A 21,089-nucleotide genomic window follows, 5' to 3' on the forward strand; every position below is an offset into this window, starting at 1 on the left:
GTGATCCCAGCTACTTGGGAGGCTGAGGTGGAACAATCACCTGAGCCCAGGACATTGAGGCTGCAGTGAGCCATGATCATAGCACTATACTCCAGCCTGGGTGACAGAGTAAGAGCCTGTCTCAAAAAAAAAAAAAAAAAAAACCCACAAAATTATGCAGTCATTTTGAGAAATAGCATGGCAATACCACAAAAAGTTATATAAACACTTATCATGTGATCCAGCAATCCCACTGCTAAATATTTCCCAAAAGGAATTAAAACATGTCCATGCAAGGATTTGAAGTATTCATAGTTGCATTAGTTATAATAGCTCTGAACTGAAAACTACCCAAATGCCCAATAAATGGTCAATGCTATATATCATTGGCAACTGGTCAGTGGTATACTGACCCAGCAATAAAAAGGACCACAATATTACCATGCACAACAACATAAACCTCAAATGCATCATGCTGAGTAAAAGTCAAACATAGAAAATTAATACTGTCTGTTTCCATTAGATGAAACTCTAGAAAAGGCAAATGTACAGTGACCAGAAATTAGGGGTTGCATAGGGTTTGGGCCTGCAGAAGGACCACAAAGAAACTTTCAGGGTGATGGAACTGTTCTTTTTCTTGACTGTTGTGATGTTTATCCAACACAATATATTATTATAATTCATTAAGGTATAATTTAAAATGAGTGAACTGTACCAGATATAAATTATATCTTAATAAATCTAAAAACAAAATTGCTTTCAAATAATAAAGAGCAGCTAAAATAATTTTTTAAGAAAATATAAATCAGATTGTTAATCATTCCTTGAAATCTTTCACTGATTTCCCACCAGTGAAAATAACATTGCAACTCTTTCCAAATCCCCTCAAGTCCTCTGAGAGCTGGCTCCACCTACTTGCCTCTGCAAATCAATGCCTAAACTCCCCCACTGCTGACCACATCTCATCCTTGTTTGGCTTTACTACTCCTTGTACAGTCAGAATGCAATCCTACCTCAGAGCCTTTGGACCTGCTATGCCCTCTCCCTGGAACACCCTGTCCCAGATCGTCCCAGACCTGGTGGCTTCACATGATTCAGGTACCAGCTCAGATGTCACTCTTGAGAAACACTTCTGGCCATGCCTTTTAACGTAGCTGCTGAGTCACTTTGATTCACATAACCCTGTTTTATTGCCTTTTAGAAACTCATCTGGAATTAATATTTTCAGTTATTTGTTTACTTTTTCATCGCCTTTCTTCTCTTCCCTCTGGAATCTACAGGCTTCAAGAGATCAAGAAGCTGGCCTGGCATTTAACTACCTGTGAGATGAATGTTGAATGAATTACAGATTTGAGTACAAAACCACAGCAAAACGCATGTGGTTACTGATCATCTCGGGTCATAGATAGATGGCCCCTTGAACAATACACAGTCTGGTTAATTAGCCCATTATTTTAAGTTTATGACATGCTAAATTATTGTATTGCTTGGCCAAAGCCTATTTAGTAAAGCTCACCATTTCTTCTTTGATACGCTCTGTGATTTTATCAGTTGCTTCCTCATGTGCATGGAACAAGCTGATGACACTGGTATTATCAGGGTCCAGGATATTTCCATCTTCATCTCTGACAATCAAATCGAGCTCAAGGATTCTGTAAAGCAAAAATTGGAGGTGAAGATAAATCAGGGGAGAACTTTAGGTCACTGATGAGAAGCTTTTTACCAGAAAGTTCAACTGATTTCTGGGCATCAGATAGTCACAGAGAAGAGCTCTACACTGATAGCCTGCGACACTGCTAGTGAGCACGTACTGGTATAGTACGGCCCTTTTGGAAGGTAATGTGGTAGTGTGCATTCAATTTTTTAAAAAGGTATATTTTCCATGGTATTCAATCAAAACACTCAACACTTGAACTAGGATGTGTTTAGCATTGTTTGCATCAGCAAGTTTTAAAAAAAAAAAATGTCAGCTGGGTGCTGTGGCTCACACCTGTAATCCCAGCACTTTGGGAGGCCGAGGCAGGCGGATGAGCTGAAGTCAGGAGTTCAAGACCAGCCTGGCCAATATGGTGACACCTCATCTCTACTAAAAATATAAAAATTAGCTGGGTGTAGTGGTGAGCTCCTGTGATGTCAGCTACTTGGGAGGCCGAGGCAGGAGAATTGCTTGAACTCGGTAGGCAGAGCCAAGACGGCACCACTGTACTCCAGCCTGGGCAACAGAGTGAGACTCCATCTCAAAAAAAAAAGTCTGCTAAAAGAGAAATGACTAAATCAACAGTGATATATCTATAATGGAATACCACATAGCCGAGCTTTTAAACTATTACATAGTTTTGCTACATTTAATAATATATTTCAGTGCAAAAATCAAGCATGGAAAAATGCATATAGTATGCATATGGTATTTATTTTTATAAATAACAATAAAACAAATAAACAAAAAATAGGCCAGATATGTTATCTGGGTGCATGTAAAAGAGTAAGCTTATATATAAGAAAAAGCTCTGAACAAAAAAAGGACCAAACTACCAACACAGGTTATCAGTGGGGACAGGCCGGGGCCTGGGGCTGGAGGACTGAAGGGTCAAAGGTTACATGTGCCTTGTCTCAATTTATTTAATATTTTTTAAATGAGTCTGGGTCGTGCTCTGTCTTCCAGGCTAGGGTACGGTGGCGTGATCATAACTTCCCATAGCCTTGAACTCTTAGGCTCAAGCAATCCTCCCACCTCAGCCTCCTGAGTAGCTGGGACTACAGATGTATGCCACCATGCCCAGCTACTATCGTACCTAGCCTCTTTTTAAATATATACACAGAGGAGGTATTTATACATTACTCAATAAAAATTTGAAAACAGTCATTGGGGGGAAAATAATCTCAGCTATATTGACTGTTACCCACAGCTTGCTTTCAGCTATTTGACTTCCAGGCCACAAACTTTTCCCTGTTTCACATTGATTTGTTTCAGCTACACCTGTCATCCTCACTGGCATCAATGATACTAACAGCAGCAAACTTACACAGCGCTTCCAATAAGCTCACATACAGTGAGTGTTTTACATAAAAGTAATGCATTTAATTCTCATAACAACCCTATGAAGGCAGTACCATTAATAACCCCATTTTACGAATGAAGAAAACACTGAGGATATGAGGACTAATTAATTTGCTCAAAGTCACATAGCTAGTAAAAGCGAAGAACACATCTTTGCCTGCACTCATAACCTCTCTGGTACGCTTGCGGTAATAGGAGGAGTTTAAGAACAGTGTATGGGTTGGGGGATGGGGTGGGGTAGGTTTGCAGAAGCCTTAACTGCTTTTGCTCTTGATGTTGAGATGAAGAGCCTCAGTTGTCCATACAAAGAAGGTAGGAGGAGGTGGGCTGATGGGTTCTAAGGCCAACCATGGTCCTGCTGCACTACTGAGTACCAGATTCTGGAAGGGCAGCAAAGACAAATAAAGGAGACTAAGTCTTCATCTCTTATCGGAGAATCAAATTGAGAGGCACATCTCTCATCTCATCCAATGCAGTTGGAAGGGAGCCAAGGTTCACCCATTTGTCCACATTCATTAGGAAATTAACTCCCAACTCGATATGACTCATAATGGTGCATAGCCATGCTGCCTAATGGCGATGCTAAGGGTGAAGAAACACCTTCAGCTAATGCTTAGCAGAGGTTCTCCTGACCTTGGAAAGGATGGAGCATCACTGATACATAATTTAGTGCCAAGATCTCTCTGGCTGTTTCTCTTCAAAATTTATCAAAGTAGATTCAGTTCTAAAATACATGAATAAAACATTCTCCTGGGTCCAGCTATCTTGGGATGTGGAGAAGTCATTTCAGGATTCCTCATTCCTTGGACACTGAAGTCACTTGGAACTTCAGGCGCATCAGTAGGATTGACAGGACTCCCGTGGCCCAGGGGCGGGAGAGGCTGTCCTCCAACAGCCTCTGAATGCAGCCATTATACATTTGGGGGAGCAGAACATTTAAGCATTCTCCCATCAGGATATAACCCCAGTGCTCTCTTCTGTTCAAGAAACTGATAAAATGAAGCCAAGATGAGGGTAGAATGAAAAGCCCCCACTGTGTTTATTTAAAAGAAAAAAAAAAGGTAAAATCAGCTGGGTGTGGTGGCACACATCTGTAGTCCCAGCTACTCAGGAGGCTGAGGTGGGAGGATCACTTGAGGCCAGGAGATGGAGACTGCAGTGAGCTGTGATTATGCCACTGCATATGCCAACCTAAAAATCTCCTGCAATGGCTTCCTATCACTGTCTGGACAGATTCAGACTCACTTGGCACTAAAATCCTCAAGGTTCCAGCCCCAGCCCACCCATGTCCTCCTCTCCATGGTCATGTCAACCTCTCATCTCCCACATTCTCTGAGTTTCTCTTCTCCATTTCACCTAGTAATTTCTGCTGGTCTGATTATATTCAGAGTGGTTGTCATCCCCACCCTGACTCCCACCCCCCACATCCTCCAACCTTCTTGTCCATGCTTCCTGCACTCCTAACGTGTATGACTTCCAACCGAAAGTGGCTGTTTACTTCTCTGCCTCCCTTATTAACCCACAGGGCTCTTGGAAGGCAGTAGAATGTGGTGGTTAAGCACTTGAACTCTGGAGCCACATTACCAGCTCAAATTCCACTGCATCTTCAGCAAAATCACCTGCCATTCAAAAGACCACCAGGATGGCTAAATAGCAGCAAGTGTAACCAAGGAGCTCAGCTTCAAAATGCATTTTAAAACTTTTTTCCTTTCTTCCCAATCTCAAGATGTAACCTTGAAAAAAACTGTAGAAACCTTTCTTCCTTAGTCTTAAAATATACCCTTGAAATATACTTTGAAACTCCATTCCCTTCCCTCTCCACCATACACTCTTATTCCATGCACATTTACTGAACTCTGTGCTTGTTAAGAAATTCCAGGGGCTAATTTAAAACAAACCAGGCATGAGGGCACAGCTACAGCATTCTCCCCCACTTAAAGATTGCCTTGAGATGGATCATCTACAGCCTGGCCACTGTCAAGATGGCACCAGCCTGTACTCCAGGTGGACCATAATTCAAGAGTGGCATCAGAGCAAGACACACAGCCCCTGAACCCTGCACAGCTCCTGCATGCCTCCCATATCCAGCTTACCTATCTGAAACCCCTGCCCTCAGCCCAGAGTTTTGAAGTGGTTTCTAGAGGGATGTGCCTGTATGTTTCCCCACTGCTAGCTTTGGAAATAGTCACTTATAATGTACTTTGTCCCTGTTACTGGCTTTGCAAACAGCGAGCAGCAGGGCCTCTGTTCCATTACAAAAGGAGAACCTTACTGGTGACATCGGTTTGCAAACTTTGAAGCAACAGTCTCCGGCATGTAAGGAAGGTGCTCTCTGAAGAGGGGAAGGGTATGTTGGGTTCTATGTCTCGTAAGGCTAGCATCATATATATACAGCAGGTTTGGGGGGAAATTATACACATTTATAGAGACAAGAGCATGTACGATAGGTAAACATGTATGTAACATACAGCCCATGTTCACTTTGGGGTGGGATTATTAAAATGAGGTGAAACTTGGCTCTTTATATCAAAAGGTGAACTTATGGACACAGTTTGTGGGCAGCCTGAAGCTAGCTGAAACTGGCTTAAGGTTTGCAGTTCTTTATCAAAAAAAGAATGTTTATCAGGCCAGTCTTCTCTCCACTTAGAGTTATAGTGGTCTGGATGTAAATCAGAGTTGGAGGGGTCTGATAATTTGCCTGACAGATCCTATTGTTAGGGAGTTTGGCAAGAGTATGTTTTCTCTTGCAGCTGTAGGAATTTAGGGTGTTGCCATGCCAGCGTTGCTGAACGCTCAACTTGAGCCATAAGTCACTGTTGTTTCTTTAACCTTAGGGTCCATCTTAGTTGATAAAGAGACATCTATGTTGGTTTCTCAGATCACACACATAATCCCTCTTGAGCCCCACTTTCCTCACCTGAGAAACAGGCTGAGAATAGTACCTACCTCATAAAGTTGTGAGACTTCACAGAGTTAATACATGGAAAGTGCTTTAAACGGTGCCTGGTATATTGTGAGTACTCTGGAAGTTATCATTAGTTCTCATTGCTTGCTTTTTGATTGCTGTTAAAAACAGAGGCTGTATTTTGTATGTGTCTGTACCCTGTACCCTTGGGGCCTGCCAGGTGTGCCACAAAAGTTTCATATCTGAATGAAGGAATGGAATGAATGAGAGAAGACACAAGCTCATTCTGAGCACTCCCCCAAGGTTTAGTTCTGTTTTGTGCCACCCCCACCCACTCTCCCAGCTGCTGGAGGTTGGAGGTGGGCTGATCCTCACCTTGGCCCAGGTGCTGGGCCTCCTGGATTTGGGGAAGCTGCCCATTCCATACCAGAGCTCTGAGCACCCATTAGACCAGTGACAAGGTGCCCACTATTAGGCCAGGGATAAGATGCCCAGCTCTCTCACTTGCAGCTGAAGTAGTCAGGTAAATGAGGGGCCCCTGAGCTTGGGGTCTCAGTCTGTACCACAGGGCATCTCTCACTCTCCAAAGGAAACTGACAAAACTAAAAGCAAGAGTCTAGGTCAGAGGATACTGCAGAGGAGGTGCTGGTTTAGGGAGAACACTCTTTTTTTTTTTCTTTTTTGAGATGGAGTTTCACTCTTGTTGCCCAGGTTGGAGTGCAATGGTGCGATCTGCACTCACCACAACTTCCGCCTCCTGGGTTAAGCAATTCTCCTGCCTCGGCCTCCCAAGTGGCTAGGATTACAGACATGTGCCACCATGCCCAGCTAAGTTTTGTATTTTTAGTAGAGATAGGGTTTCTCCATGTTGGTCAGGCTGCTCTCAAACTCCCCACCTCAGGTGATTCACCCACCTTGGCCTCCCAAAATGCTTGGATTACAGGCGTGAGCCACCACGTCCAGCCAGAAAATGATTCTTATTAGTAAGGTTAACCTAACCAAAGTCACAACCTTATTAAGTTGTGTAACTCACTCAATTATCACTCACTGAGCCCCTACTATGTGCAGACCTTATTCCAGGCATAGGCATAGAGGTGGTTTAGACAGTCAACATCCTATAGGAGCTCCAAGCATAGGAGGGAAACTGGGCCAAAAGGGAGGCAATTACTACTCAAGGCCTTCAAGAGCACCTAACCCAGCCCAAGGAGAGTTGTGGAAAATCAGGGAAGGCTTCCTGTGAGAGGTGACCACTTCTTCCATTCTTGACCCTTCTTCTCGGAAGCCCCCATTGAGAAAACAACATTTGAAATGTCGTAGATGTCATTGTAAAGCAGCCCTCAGTTCCTATATACTCAGCTGCAATTGTGCTCAGCTAAAGAGCCACGGAACCAAGGGAAGCAGCAGCTGCATGGCAAACCCTTCCTGTCACTTTGGGATGATGTGCTTTATAAGCAGATTTGGACACGCTTGCTAGATGCCAACAGGGGCACTGGCAGAGGGACTGTATTCCTGGGATGGAGAGCAGCTGTGATTCGGAGCCACTGACTTTCCTCTCCGAATCCTCCTCCTAGTGCTTATAACAGGGCAAGAAAGCTTGGCCTGGCTGCTGGGAAACTTCTTTTTATTCTCATTAAATGGGCTTTTTACTTCCCCTCAGGACCTGTATTCCAGCCTTAAGACTCACTTTGCAGTTCCTTGAGTATGCCATGCTCTCTCATGAGCCCCTGCCCCTCCTTCTTTTTCTAGCCTGCTTAACATCTCTTTATCCTTCAGACTTTAGCTGAGGGGTCACCTCCTTCAGGAAGTCTTCCTTGACTTCCTTCTCGAAGGCTCATTAAAAGCACTCTTGCTTCCTGGGCCATTGAACTTATCACAATACATATCAGCAGTTTACTTGTGGCTTACTCCTAGTTGGAACTGTGATCCTTTAGTGGACAGGGACTTTTATTTCTACAGCCCCAATACCTAGCAGGAGATCCAGCCAACTATAAGTGGTCAATACATGTTCGTGGTTGTAGAATGAAAGAGCAAATGAACAGGATGTATGGAGGCCATTCAAAAGGCCAGGAGGGAGGGGAGGCCCATACAGTTCTCAAACACTATCCAAGTAGCAGAGTGGAGAGGGCCATGGGCCCTGGAGCCAGACTGCCTGGGTCTAATTTCAGGTCCTGTCATTTACTAGCTGTGCGACTCTGGACAAGTTACATACCCTAATGAAAACCCTCAGTTTCTTTATCCAAAAAAAAAAAAATGGGGATAATAAAACTGCATGTGCCATAGAGTTATTATAAGAATTAAATGAGACAATGCGTGTAAAATACTTAGCATCAAGCCTGGTGTACAACGAGCTCTGATTAAGAGTTACCTGTAATGTCATTATCAGTGGGTTGTCCCACCTCAAATAATTGGTTCAGTTTCTCCTTAACTTCACAGCATTCAAATTCCAACCAATTTTTACTTCTCTTCCCTTTTGAGGAAACACTTTTGTAATTGTGCTTGTGACTTAGCTGATCGTGTGTGGGCTGGATCTTTCAGGATGGGGGAAGAGACATTCAGTCTCACACTGGGATTTAAGGGAGAGTTTTGCAAATGCAGGGATAAAATGGCAACTAAGCTGAAAGTGAACCAGCAGGTCTATGCTCCCTAGTCCCTCAGAAGCAGGTTAAATGCATGTTCTAAATCTCTCAGCCTAGTAATAACACCGTGTAAGCACAAGACTTCTCTCCACCTGTACGTCCCTGAGTCCCCCGAGGGTGATAACAACAGCACACAAGCACAGCCCTGGTCACAACCTTCTCCCAAACAGAAAGTGGCAAACTTGCATCTAAAAATGAAACCCAGCTGGGGAGAGAGAAAGGGAAGAAGGAGGATGGCTGGGGGAAGAAAGCCTCTTTGCAGAGGAGAGGTTACTTGTTGCCATAGTCAATTTTGGACGTGACTTTCTGCTTCAGTTCCTTCAGCTCATCCTTGGGCAAGGTTCCTGAGAGAAGCTGGGACCTCCACTCCATCAGATCGTACATCATGGACTGCACCTGGAGAAAACGCTCCTTTTTGCTGGCCTAGGAGACAAGAAACAACCCATAATCACCTGTGTTAAAGGGGCATGGCCATCTATTTGGCAGGCTATGCCAAAGTCAGACAAGCATGGTCAGGGGCCGTGGACTGAGACTCTCTCACAGCCCTACCCACTACAAAGGAATTTGATGGGGGTCCTAGTCCTTGATATATTTCTTCCCAGCGGGCCACAGGGATTTCCCAAAAGCAAAAATAAAAATCCCAATCACTTCTTGGTTAAGAACTGAGTGATTTCTGACTTTATCTGAAAAGATATTTATTGCACAGGAATGCTACAAACATCTGCTCTAATGGAGGTCCCAGAGCTCAGGCCCTTTGAGGCTGGAAGCCAGGGCCATTTCTCTGGTGATAAAGGACTGCTTCTAGGGCAGCATTCCCCAAAGTGTGGCATGCATACCACCTGTGGGATGCAAGGTGGCTCTTCATGGTACAAAGATACAATATCAAACAACACAGACCCCTAGGGTGATTCTCTTCCACTCCATTTCTATCCTTCTGTTTAAGGGAAAAAGAAAGCGGCAGTTTTATAGTAATATGCCTCTAACACGTCTCACATTGTTAATGTCTTTTTTAACAAAGAGAGAGACAAGGTCTTGGACTCAGAGCTTTTGACAGGTACAATAGCAAGCATGTTCCAGAGGCTGAGATGGGAGGATCACTTGAGCCCAGGTGTTTAAAACTGCAGTGAGCTATGATCGCCCCACTGCACTCCAGCCTGGGTGACAAAGCTAGACCCTGCCTCTAAATTTTTTTTTTTTAATAAAAATGTTATCTTGTTTTTATTGTATTTAGTTGAATGATCTTCTGATTGTGCCAAGTATTTTTGTCCTTCCATTTGGGAACGTGTGGGTGGTATAATGATATATGTGGTCTTTGTCCTTGGTTCCTGAAGTAATTCTCCTGAAACTCTTGCAATGTCCAGAGTGATAAGAATGTATTTAGTTATTCCTACCAATCCCCTTTCAATGATGCCTGAGTGTATGCTAATGAGGTGACTTTAGGTGGGCACCTAGGTAGCTTCAGGATAGGGGTGCTGATTGTAGAGGAACCAACAAGGAACCAAACCCCCAATCACATGACTAGAGGATTGGAAATTAACAGCCCCACTCCCCTCCACCTGCCCAACCCAAACCTCTGGGAGGGGAGGGGGACTGAGGATTGAGCTCAAGCACCAACAGCCAATAATTTAATCAATCATGCCTGTGTAATGATTGATTACTGTGTAATGAAACTCTGATTAAAACTCTTGGTCAATAATGTTTGGGGGGCTTCCCAGAAGGTGAACACATCAATGTGCTGGGAGGGTGATAGGCTGAGAGAGGACATGGAAGCTCTGCGCCCCTCTGTGCCTTGCCTTGTGTGTCTCTTCCATAGGCTGTTCCTGAATTACATCCTTTGTAATTAAACTGTAATCATATGTATAGCACATTCCTGAGTTCTCTGAGTTGTTCTAAAATACTATGAAATCTGAAGTGAGAAAAGGGGATGTCTAGCTGGGCAGGGAGGGGTGGTGAGAATCCCTGAATTTATAGCCAAGTCCAGCAGAAGTTCAGGTAGCCTGGGAACCCAGGACTTACGAATGGCATGTAAAGTGAGGGCAATCTTGTTGGACTGAGCCTTTAAACCTATGGAGTCTGACACTAACCCTGGGTAGTCAGAGTTGAACAAATTGTAAGGCATCTAGTTTGTGACAGGGATTCAGAGAACTGCTGGAATGCTTCAGCATGCTATCACATCCTTTATGTCTATAGATTCAAGCTTCCTGAAAGGAGATCCAATGCAAATATTAAGTAAATATTACACAGGTTGTAGGCAGATACGGCATGAATCAGGAATGTGATACTGAAGTACTAGATGTTTAAGGATCTCTTGACTACAGTAAATGGATAAATTTACTAGCCAAAAACTTCCTAAGGGAAAATGCCAAGCTTCAATGGTACATGTAATTGTGATGCTTTAAAAGGGGTATTGGGCCAGGCATGATGGGTCATGCCTGTAATCTCGGCACTTTGGGAGGCCAAGGTGGGTGAATCACCTGAGGTCAGGAGTTCAAGACCAGCCTGACCAACATGGCGAAACCCTGTTTCTACTAAAAATACAAAACTTAGCCTAGCATGGTGGCAGGTGCCTATAATCCCAGCTACTCAGGAAGCTGAGGCAGGAGAACCGCTTGAACCCAGGAGGTGGAAGTTGCAGTGAGCCGAGATTGTGCCACTGCCCTCCAACCTGGACAGACTCAAGAAAAAGGTGGGGACAGTAGTAGAGATGAACAAAAAATTGCTTTAGCCACAAGGATACTATTTGCCCCCTAAACTTTTCTAAAAACTTTTGAGAAACATAAAACTGAGTGTGCCAATCACATCTTCATATTATGAAATGTCTACATGGGAGTCAACATTTAAGACCATGAAAGGTAACTCTACAAATACTGTGCATACACCAGCAGGTGTACACGGTGCCGTAACAAATATGCAGTAAGCCTTGGTTGACATTTTCACTCTCAGCTTAATGATTTGCTTAGCTAATTGCTTTCATTAGGAGCTTTGGAGCATCAAATGAGGACTTAAAATTAGATTTGCTTCAAAACAGGGAAAACAAATGCAAAAATATGTTATTTGTTTTTCCAGAGTCAAAACTTCTTCATAGATCTGAGGACGATAGCCATTGGTTAATTAAAGTATAAGAACAGTATTTCTCAGGGTGTTATCAGCAGACTAACAAAACAATCCCAGTTTATTAAAAATGCAAATTATAAAACCCCTTGGGAGGAAGCTTTATTTTTAAGAGTTCTCAAGGTGATTCTTATGCATGCTCAACTTTGACAGCTTCTGCACTAGATTAAACACCTAAGGTTCACAGCAGACTCCACTGAGTATGGCTCTGTCACCAGCTAGTTCTGTGGCTTTGAGAAAGTCCCTGATCCTCTCTGGGCCTTGATGTCCTCACACATAATAGTGTGCACTCTGCTATGTCACCAAAGTCACCTCCACCTGTCTGACTCAATGCTAAACTGAAAACTGGAGCCAAATTGAAGATTGCAAGAAGTTTCCATCCCAGGGAGCAGAGGGTTTTTTTTGTTTTTTTGTTTTGTTTTGTTTTTTGGTTTTTGGTTCTTTTCCCCATTTATTTATTTTATTGCATTTTAGGTTTTGGGGTACATGTGAAGAACATGCAAAATTGTTGCATAGGGAGCAGAGTTTTGAGTCTCACCACATAGAGCTGTTTCCAGATGCTCCCCCATTCCCAAAGTGTCGTTGTCACTTCTTGTGCCAGAGGAATTTCTGCAGGAATGATGTTCTCAGTATTTCTATTCAAGGTGGGAGGGAAAAAAATGGTGTGAAATTGAGATCCAGGTGCTAACAAGATAAAATACTAGCAAATTTGCATTAAGCTGCAGCTGCCAAGAGGTGCCTTTCCGACATTAGACTAAAGCACCTCCAATAGCCACACCAATTACATTATGCAAATACAAGCGACTTGCTTTGTTATGTCCTCCTTCGCTAGGGTGGGCTCATTATTTAGGACTAATCTACTTTAATACAGTTCTAAAGTACTGCTAGCAAAAAGTTTCATTCTCCAAACTGATACCCCCTCAGAACCAGATCTGAACATGAATCAATTTGGATTAGATCTCCCAGTGAGTTAGGGAAAGGAGACCCACAAATAGACACGGGCTCAATAAAGATAAGCTGAGCACCCCTCAGACCTGCCAAATCAGATTTTCAAAATAAACAGGACAGAGACATCCAGGAGCCATTGAAGGGTCAAGTCTGGAGAAGAATGACAAATACCTTCTTTTCTCAACTGTCACTTCCTTGATGTGGATAAAGGACTTAGGAAAAATGCCCTGTTGGAAACAAAACAAAATTAGATAAAAAGATATATCACTACAGAAATGAATGACCCTAGGTCTTTACAATTTTTTTTCAAAAACTATTGGCTTAATAGAATCCTCAAACTTTAAAGAAATAATCCCAAAGCCAGATAGAGGAGGGGCTGGATTCTAAATCTGCTTGCTTAGATCTGGCTTTCCCCTCCAGTTCTCCATCAATTGCTCTAGATCCCACATTAGCCCCACATCCCACATTAGCTCTAGATCCCAAAGGATGCTCCAACCCATTATGGGTACTCATCCTACAGGTGGGCTGTAAAATAGTATCGTTTGAAAGACAACCTAAACCACTCACTGACTTTAAGTGAGACCAGGAGCTCTGCTTCTCCATTGCCTGCCTGATTCCGGAAAGCAGTCACCCTTCACAGTCAGGAACAACTGGAAGGTCAGAAATAAATGGTCCTGAACCAGCAATGCTCTTAGGTGCATTTGGGCTAGTTCACTTTGAGACCTATTCTGCCCGAATTTATTCCATTGTTCTTTGAGAGAGCAGAGTAGGATCATCCCTCCTGACACAGTATGTCAGGGAAGAAGGAAGACGCTTCTATTATTTCTTCGCTCCACACATTTGGCTCCGTTCACAAGATAAGTTGATCAATCACTTGGAAATCCCTTCATAAATGCAACCAACGTACATTCTGGGGACATCTGGTCACTGTGCTAGATGCTGTGAGAGAAAATGAGACAAGCAAAGCAAGCGCCTTCTCTCATGGAGGTGACAGTGAAATGTGAGGTTAGAACAAGAGAACCCCTCAAAGGTAGAAGCCTGACCTGTCCTTTCTGTATTGAGCTGGATACACAGATGAGGAAATGACTGAATGCTGCAAATAACTCTAAAGGAAGGCAGTAGAACACATTTCAAATTTAAAACGCACAATTCCACAGGGACTCAAGAGAGGGAGAAATCATAAGTGGACGGCATATCAGGAAAAGTTGCAGGGAGAAGATGGCACCAGAGATGAACCTTAAAGAGTGAGGGGGCCCAGGTGCGGTGGTTCACGCCTGTAATCCTAAGACTTTGGGAGGCTGAGTCAGGGAGTCAGGCGAATCACGAGGTCAGGAGTTCAAGACCAGCCTGGCCAACATGGGGAAACCCCGTCTCTACTAAAAATACATAAATTAGCTGGGTGTGGTGGCAGGAGCCTGTAATCCCAGCTATTTGGAGGTTGAGGTAGGAAAATCGCTTGAAACCGGAAGGAGGAGGTTACAATGAGCTGAGATCCCATCACTGCACTCCAGCGTGGGCAAAAGAACAAAATTCCATCTCAAGAAGAAAAAAAAAAGTGAGGGAAAGCAGGAAGGAACTGAGGCACAGCGAGTGCCAAGGCACAGAGGTCAGAGAGCACAGGGCACAGGAGGGAAGGATGGGTTCCCTTTGCTGAGGAACAATGGTGGGAGAGACCTGCACAGATGGGATAGCAGGGCCATGTGACTACATGCAGTACTGACCCAAATGAAAACCAGGTGGCCTCGCCAGGAGCTCAGACACGCCCATCCCTCTCCACACCTGAAAATTATGTCACCACTCAGCATCTAGCTTCCCCACACCCATCTCTGCACTCAACACTACGCTCTGCACTCAGCACCTAGCCTACCATTGGAAATCCCCTCTGCACCCAGCACTAGGATCTGCACTCAACACTAAACTCTGCACTCGGCACCTAGCCAGCCGTTGGAAAACCCCACCAAAATTTAAAAGAAGCCCCGCCAAAACCTGCCCAATAGCACATTGCCCCTTCTGGCCCGCTCACCGGAAATCCCGCCTACCTACCTATAGCAGCTTGCCACGTCCACATTCTGTTTCTCCATAGCCAATCAGAGAGCCTTCCTCCCTATATAACCCCAGGCCTGAGAGGATTCGACTTTTCTGGCCCCCTTTCCCTGGACCACAGAACCTCACCCGGGGCTGAATAAATTGGCGTCTAATTGTTCTCAATCAAGCCTCAGTTTCCTCATTTTAAACTCGGCAATAAACCTTACAGAGAATAACCCTTACACTTACCTGTAACATTTTGTGCTTTATGAGGTATCCCCTATACCAATCTGCAAAGAGAAAACAAAGAAACAGGTCCTTCATTTATTACAGGTTTGTTGCTAGTGTTTTTCTGTTTTGTTTTGTTTGCAACTACTAAAACTACTGCAAACTGCCTTAGACCTTGGGTACAGATCAACCTCTGGAGGCTCATTGTCTTTGAAATCTGTTGAATTGGTCGCTAACATCTCAAAATAACATCTGAAAATAGACTTCATATAAAGATGCTCCTGATTTTGAAAAATCAGGAGCCCCAGCAATGCTGGCCAGTGATACCACTGGCTGGGAAGAGAAGAGCAGCAGGGCTCACCAGACGGAGCATCTGCCTCCAGTCCGCCAGCCTCTACATAGCCCTTCCCTCCTGTCCATTACCTTCCTGGGCCCTGTGGTCATCTGCATGTTTTCAATCCTGCCTTCGGGACATAGAAACGCTCCTAGATTTGGGCAAACATCCTAAAATAACATCGACAGTTGTAACAGAAGCATATGGCGTCTAAAATGTGATTTACAAAAGTTAGTCGTTACAAAACAGCTAAGTTTAGGGACAAATAAAGGGACAGGGATTTTAAAAGATCTTCCCTTTGAAAGTATATTAAAAAGTGTTTCAATGAACAGAAATCCAAATTACACACAGTCCTCAGACAAAATACGCCTGAGTGCAGCAAGTCTTGATGTCTGTAATGAGTCCGCTGGCCTTTGAAATGATTCGAGCACAGCCAAGGAGTGACATTTGTCATCTTTGTAAATAAAACGTGCCTGCTGGGAGCCTCATTACTGGGCTGACCCTCATTACTGGGCTGACAGATTGGTGATGAAATATGTTCCCAACAAATGCAAGCCCCAAAACAAACAACTTAAAATGCAAAGTCACCCTTCACAGTCATCAGCCAGCCTGAGGGCCAGGTCCTAAAGGAAACTGAAGCAACAGGGGGGCCATGATGGCTTTTTTTTTTTTTTTTTTTTTTTTTGAATGACAGAAAGTGAGAGGAAGGAGAAAAGGAAGAAGAGAGGAAAAACAGAAATGCGGGAAGGGAGGTTGGAGAGAGAATCTTAGGTGAGAAATAAAAATACCATTCTAAGCACTCTTTGTATATTAAGTCCTTTAATATTTAAAATAACCATATAAGGTAGGAACTGTTAGTATCCTATTTTACAAATGAGTGGCCTACCAGAGGCACAGAGAAGTTAAGTGACTTTCCAAGGATCACACAGGTAGTAGGCTGCAGCGTCAGGTTTTGAACATAAGCAACTATTGGACTATGTTTCCTATTTTATGAGGGAATGATTTGATGGTTACCTAATATTAACATTTCCAACTTCTCAATGTCTGAATCTCCAAAACTAAATCTCCACTAAGCTTCTTTCCACCTGAATACTTCCAGCGATGGAAGATGTTCTACTTCACAAGGCATCACGTTCTATTTTCAGTGGCCTCTAATTATTTGTCAATAACTATGGAAAAAGAATCCATAATTAACAATACTACTTATACTTTCTAAGTGCTTCCTATGTACTGCTAACTCTGTTAACATTTTTTGTTTTGTTTTGTCAAATTATAAATCAATCTTTACAACAATCCTATTAAGGAGGTACTGCTACTGCTTCAGTTCTGCAAATGAAAATAGGCACAGAGATCAAGCAGCTTGCTGACGATCACGCAGCTAGCAGGTGATGCATCTGAGATTTACACTCAAGCAGCACTGTGCTACACTGTGCTACAACAACCTCCTTTAGTTACCCCTTTTCGCCAACTAGATATAAATGCAACTCTGTAACATTATTATTCGCTGTCTTTCACTGGTCACCTGCAGCATGCAAAGCTGTATGCTAAATGTTGTACAGGCATTCTCTCATTTTATCCTCATAGTGAGACTACGAGCTAAGTATTATCATTCCCATTTTATAGATGAGGAAATGGATATTCAAGTCAGTTGGTGGGCTGGGCCAGGATCATACAACCCGGGTTCGAACTCGAGTTTATGTGACTTGCAAAGTCAATCCTTAAAGCTGGTTGGCCACATTGTCTCCCATGTGATGGAGTTAGAACACAAATACAGATAAGGTCATCTGGTAGCAGTGACTTGAACCCACATGATGACCAAAGCCACTAAAATCCACCAAAATTAGAAAAACAATCAAGGTACCAATTGATGGTCCTGACACAAAGCTCATGTCCATATCTGCATCTCTGTGATACGGAGTCCATTAGGGTGCCTTGTCTTCCTGGATCCAAGGAGTTTGCCTGCTCTGACCCTCAAAACTCGGTTATGTGTGTACATCTTATAGGTTTCCGGATTCTCAGAGTTGCAGCTCACTCCTGATGACAGGATTCTGCTGCCACTTACACCTAGTATTCTCATTCTGGCTCCTAGATTCAAGTTCAATCAACATTAATTGTGTACCAACTATGTATATTGCACTGGGCTACATGCTTTCAGGAAGAAATCCCCCGGGATTCATTGTAACAGGGTATCTATAATCAATAAAATTGTACTATATTTGAGACTTCTGCTAAGTGATTAGATTTCAGCTGCTGATGCCACAAAAACAAAAACAGAAAAGAATGGGTACCTACATGAGATGATGGATATGTTAATTTGTATCACCATAGTAACTATTTTACTACCGGTATCTCATAACATCATGTTATATGCCTTAAATATGCACAATTTTTAAAAAAATTAAAAAGTATGAGCTCTGTAATCAAAGTCTTAATTTGATAGAGATCTGCTATTTAACTGTGTGATCATGGACATGTTAATGCATTTCTCTGAGCCTCAGTCTCCTCATCTATAAAATGGGAATAACAGTGCCCCATGTCTCGTGAGAATAATAATAGTTTCTCATCAGGCTTACACTGGATTAAAATATCAGTTTGTCCAGTGTCCAAAAGAGTTAGTAGATACTATTCTTTAAAAAGAAAATCAGTGAAAATAATAATACAGAGAAACGTGGGCATATTTTCTATTTTATTTTCAGGACCTATGGATTTGGAATATCATTTTTGTTTTTTCACTAAAGTTAGTCAACATATTTCTATAACAACAAAGCACATAGACATGCCTCAAATGAAACATAATGGAAATTTACTAACTTCTTAGCCTCATCCTCATTCAGAAAGGAAGAAAACTTCACATACACACTGCTGATAATGGAGTAGCATTACTGAAGAAAATTGAGTCCTTTTCAAAGTGACCTGTCACTACAGCAGCGCTGAACAAAAGACTATCACCTTGCAAGGTGATGCTTTAAAAAGATTTCCTGTTAAGTGCTCATAAAGTCCTCACTTATACTAAAAGCAAAGAATTCTGATAGGCCAAGATCACCCTCAAAGGAGTTACTAGCATGGAAGCCACTGCCATGGCTCTGAGTGTACCCTACTCTGTGAGAGGTAGATTCCAAACCTCATCATGCCAAGTTTTTGCAGCCAAACCAACAATGTGATAATAGATGTGTGTTCACTTAGAAAGCACTCTGGGAGAACACAAGAATAGTATATAGAGCATGTAGTTGCATTTCTAGAAAATAGCATCAACAAAAGCAATGCATTATTTTTAAAAAGCAGAGGATCCTCTATCCATCTCCTCTCTCACTCCTTCAACTAATTTTATTGTGTGTGTTTGTTTGCTTTTAGAGACAAGGTCTCACTCTGTCTCCCATGCTGGAATGCAGTGGCATAATCATGCCTCACTGCAGCCTCGAACTCCTGGGCTCAGCCTTTGCAGGTAGGAAGTTCTTGCCTTAGGAGGGCATGATACAGTTCCTCCACCCTAAAACTACATCCAAGTACAGTATGGGTGCATTTCAGGAGCTTCACACAAAGATGTCAGGGGCATCTGGCATCTCATTTCCCAGCTACATGGCTATTTTTAAGGTGGACTGGCTGATCATAGAGGTCTTATTTTAGCAGAGAAGACAAAGAGTTGGAAAGAAAACAGCCCAAACTCCCTCCTTCCCCAGGTCTTGTTTGAACTGGGGAAAGAGAAGTAGGTGAGCTCCACAATGGACATATGAGATTGAAATCTTCTGATGTCCTCAAATATCAGGAAAGATGTCAACCAAATACGACTGGAGGAAGTGACAGGGGGGGAAATAAAATAATATTGCTTTTTTTATGTTTGTCCCTTCTATGAGGAATTCCTACTGCTCAATGTACTTACATGTGTTTTCCACATCTAAAACACAGAATGTTTATGCTGCCTCTGAGTAGAAGAGGGAGCATGAGAGATATATGGACAATGAAGTCAGCATTTGATGTCTAAGGCTTAGCATGGCCAAGCATGAATATCATCTTGAACTAAGTGAGTTTTTATCATAACAATATATTCTCTTTAAAATAAAAACTGAAATTCACTCATGTCTAAGCTTCCAGGTTAGGGTCCTGCTTTCCCTATTCATCCAGCTGAGTAAATTTAGTACATAGGCAAGGAGGGGCTAGCCTCACCCATTCCAGGCAAAGATTCAGCTTCTGGGCCAAGTTGTAAAAATATGTATTTGCCAGGTTTGGTACAGCACTACATAACGGGGGACAGGATGAAATTAACAAACACAGAGCACCTTCTATGAGCCAGGCTGGTGCTAGACAGCTTCTTTAACTTTTTCTTATTTTATCCTCATAACAAGTTTAGGAGCAAGGTGCAAACAACCAACTTGACAGATGAGAAACCTACAGCTTACATACCCAAGATTTCTCCACTAGTGGGTAGCAGAAGGAGGGAATAACTTTCTGATTCAAAAGCCAGTGCTCTTTTCATTTCTTTATTGGGGGTGGTAGGGAAGATTTTAAAACTATTGGAAGCCCGGCAAGGTGGCATGCATCCCACGTACTTGGAAGGCCAAGGCAGGAGGACTTTTTGCACCCTGTAGTTGGAGACCAGCCTGGACAACAAAGAGAAATCCCCATCTCAATAATAATAACAGTAATCATAATGCAGTCTTATATTTTGGAAGCAAATATCCTCAGGTGTTGGCAATAATTATGGGTGGTTGGAATGTAAGTGATTGTTATTTTATTCTTTGTACTTTTTTTTGCCTTATTTTTCAGAGATGGGGTCTTGTTAGTCTTGAACTCCTGGGCTCCAGGGATCCTCCTGCCTCCACCTCCCAAGTAGCTAGGACTATAGGTGTACACCACCATACTCAGCTTAAAGACTATTTTTTTTTTTTGGTCTAAAACCAATATATGCTATTATAAAGAATTTAAACAGAAAAGTACAAACATAATCAAAGCTTAAAGAATTATCCTGAATCCCATTACATAGAAAAACACTGTTAATATCATTCCAGCCGACTCTTCATTATATATATATATATATATATATACATATAATATCACATAAAAAAATAAAAAATATTTTTTTTAAAATGCTCTCATAAAAACAAGCACATAGTAAAGATACTATGTAAATAAAAATTTTATTTAATCTTATTTGCATTTAACAGAAAAAGAAACCAAGTAAAGCTGAAGAAAATTTGGACTTCAATGTTTATCACTAATAAGATTTCCTAAAAAACTTCTCCAAAATGAAAATTGCTATGAAAAGCATTCAAAGATAGAAGTGGTTTTTTTTAAATTCTGTGTTTTATTTCCAATTAATATTCATTGACTTTGTTGTGAAAGTGATGTCATTGAGTTAGCTATTCTCTTCCATCTCCTTGCAAGTCCCAATTTTATTAGATTTTTTAAAATACTGTCTAGGTTCCCAACAGTAACATTCTTTGTGGCAGCCATGAATATCATGATGTTAGGGGCATCCGGCATCTCATTCTCCAGCTACAGGACTATTTGTATGGTGGCTGGCCAATCATTAGGCCTATTTCAGCAGGGAAGACAAAGAATAGAAAACATCCCAAACTCCCTTCTTCCCCAGGTCTTGTGTGAACTGGGGAAAGGGAGGAAGTAGGTGAGTAGCACATGGATATGAGATCGAAGTCTTCTGATGTCATCAAATATGACGAAAGACGTCAACCAAATATGACTGAAGGAAGTGATTGGGGGAAAAATAAAACACTGCTTTTTTTTGTTTGTCCATTCTACAAGAAATTCCTACTGTTTTTAATATCAATTTTTATTAATTCATTTGGACCCAATATTGGCCGCTATTTTCTTTTATCACAGCTTTTTAATCCTATATTCCTTTATTATCAA

General features: G+C 42.3%; 1 protein-coding gene across 2 annotated transcripts in view; it reads right to left on the bottom strand.

Moving 5' to 3' along the window:
• Positions 1-21,089, bottom strand: part of DOCK2 (dedicator of cytokinesis 2) — a 443,384-nt gene that overhangs the window by 402,123 nt on the left and 20,172 nt on the right. For both annotated transcript variants that reach the window (XM_032252751.1, XM_032252750.1), the window contains exons 3-7: positions 14,912-14,952; positions 12,809-12,864; positions 12,228-12,324; positions 8,853-9,001; positions 1,496-1,631 (exon numbers count right to left, since the gene is read on the bottom strand). In XM_032252751.1, coding sequence (XP_032108642.1) covers positions 1,496-1,631; positions 8,853-9,001; positions 12,228-12,324; positions 12,809-12,864; positions 14,912-14,952 — 479 coding nt within the window. The remainder of the gene's footprint in view (positions 1-1,495; positions 1,632-8,852; positions 9,002-12,227; positions 12,325-12,808; positions 12,865-14,911; positions 14,953-21,089) is intronic.

Source organism: Sapajus apella, unplaced genomic scaffold (assembly GCF_009761245.1).
Source record: "Sapajus apella isolate SASKATOON/1434 unplaced genomic scaffold, GSC_monkey_1.0 scaffold79, whole genome shotgun sequence".
Lineage (NCBI taxonomy): Eukaryota > Metazoa > Chordata > Mammalia > Primates > Cebidae > Sapajus > Sapajus apella.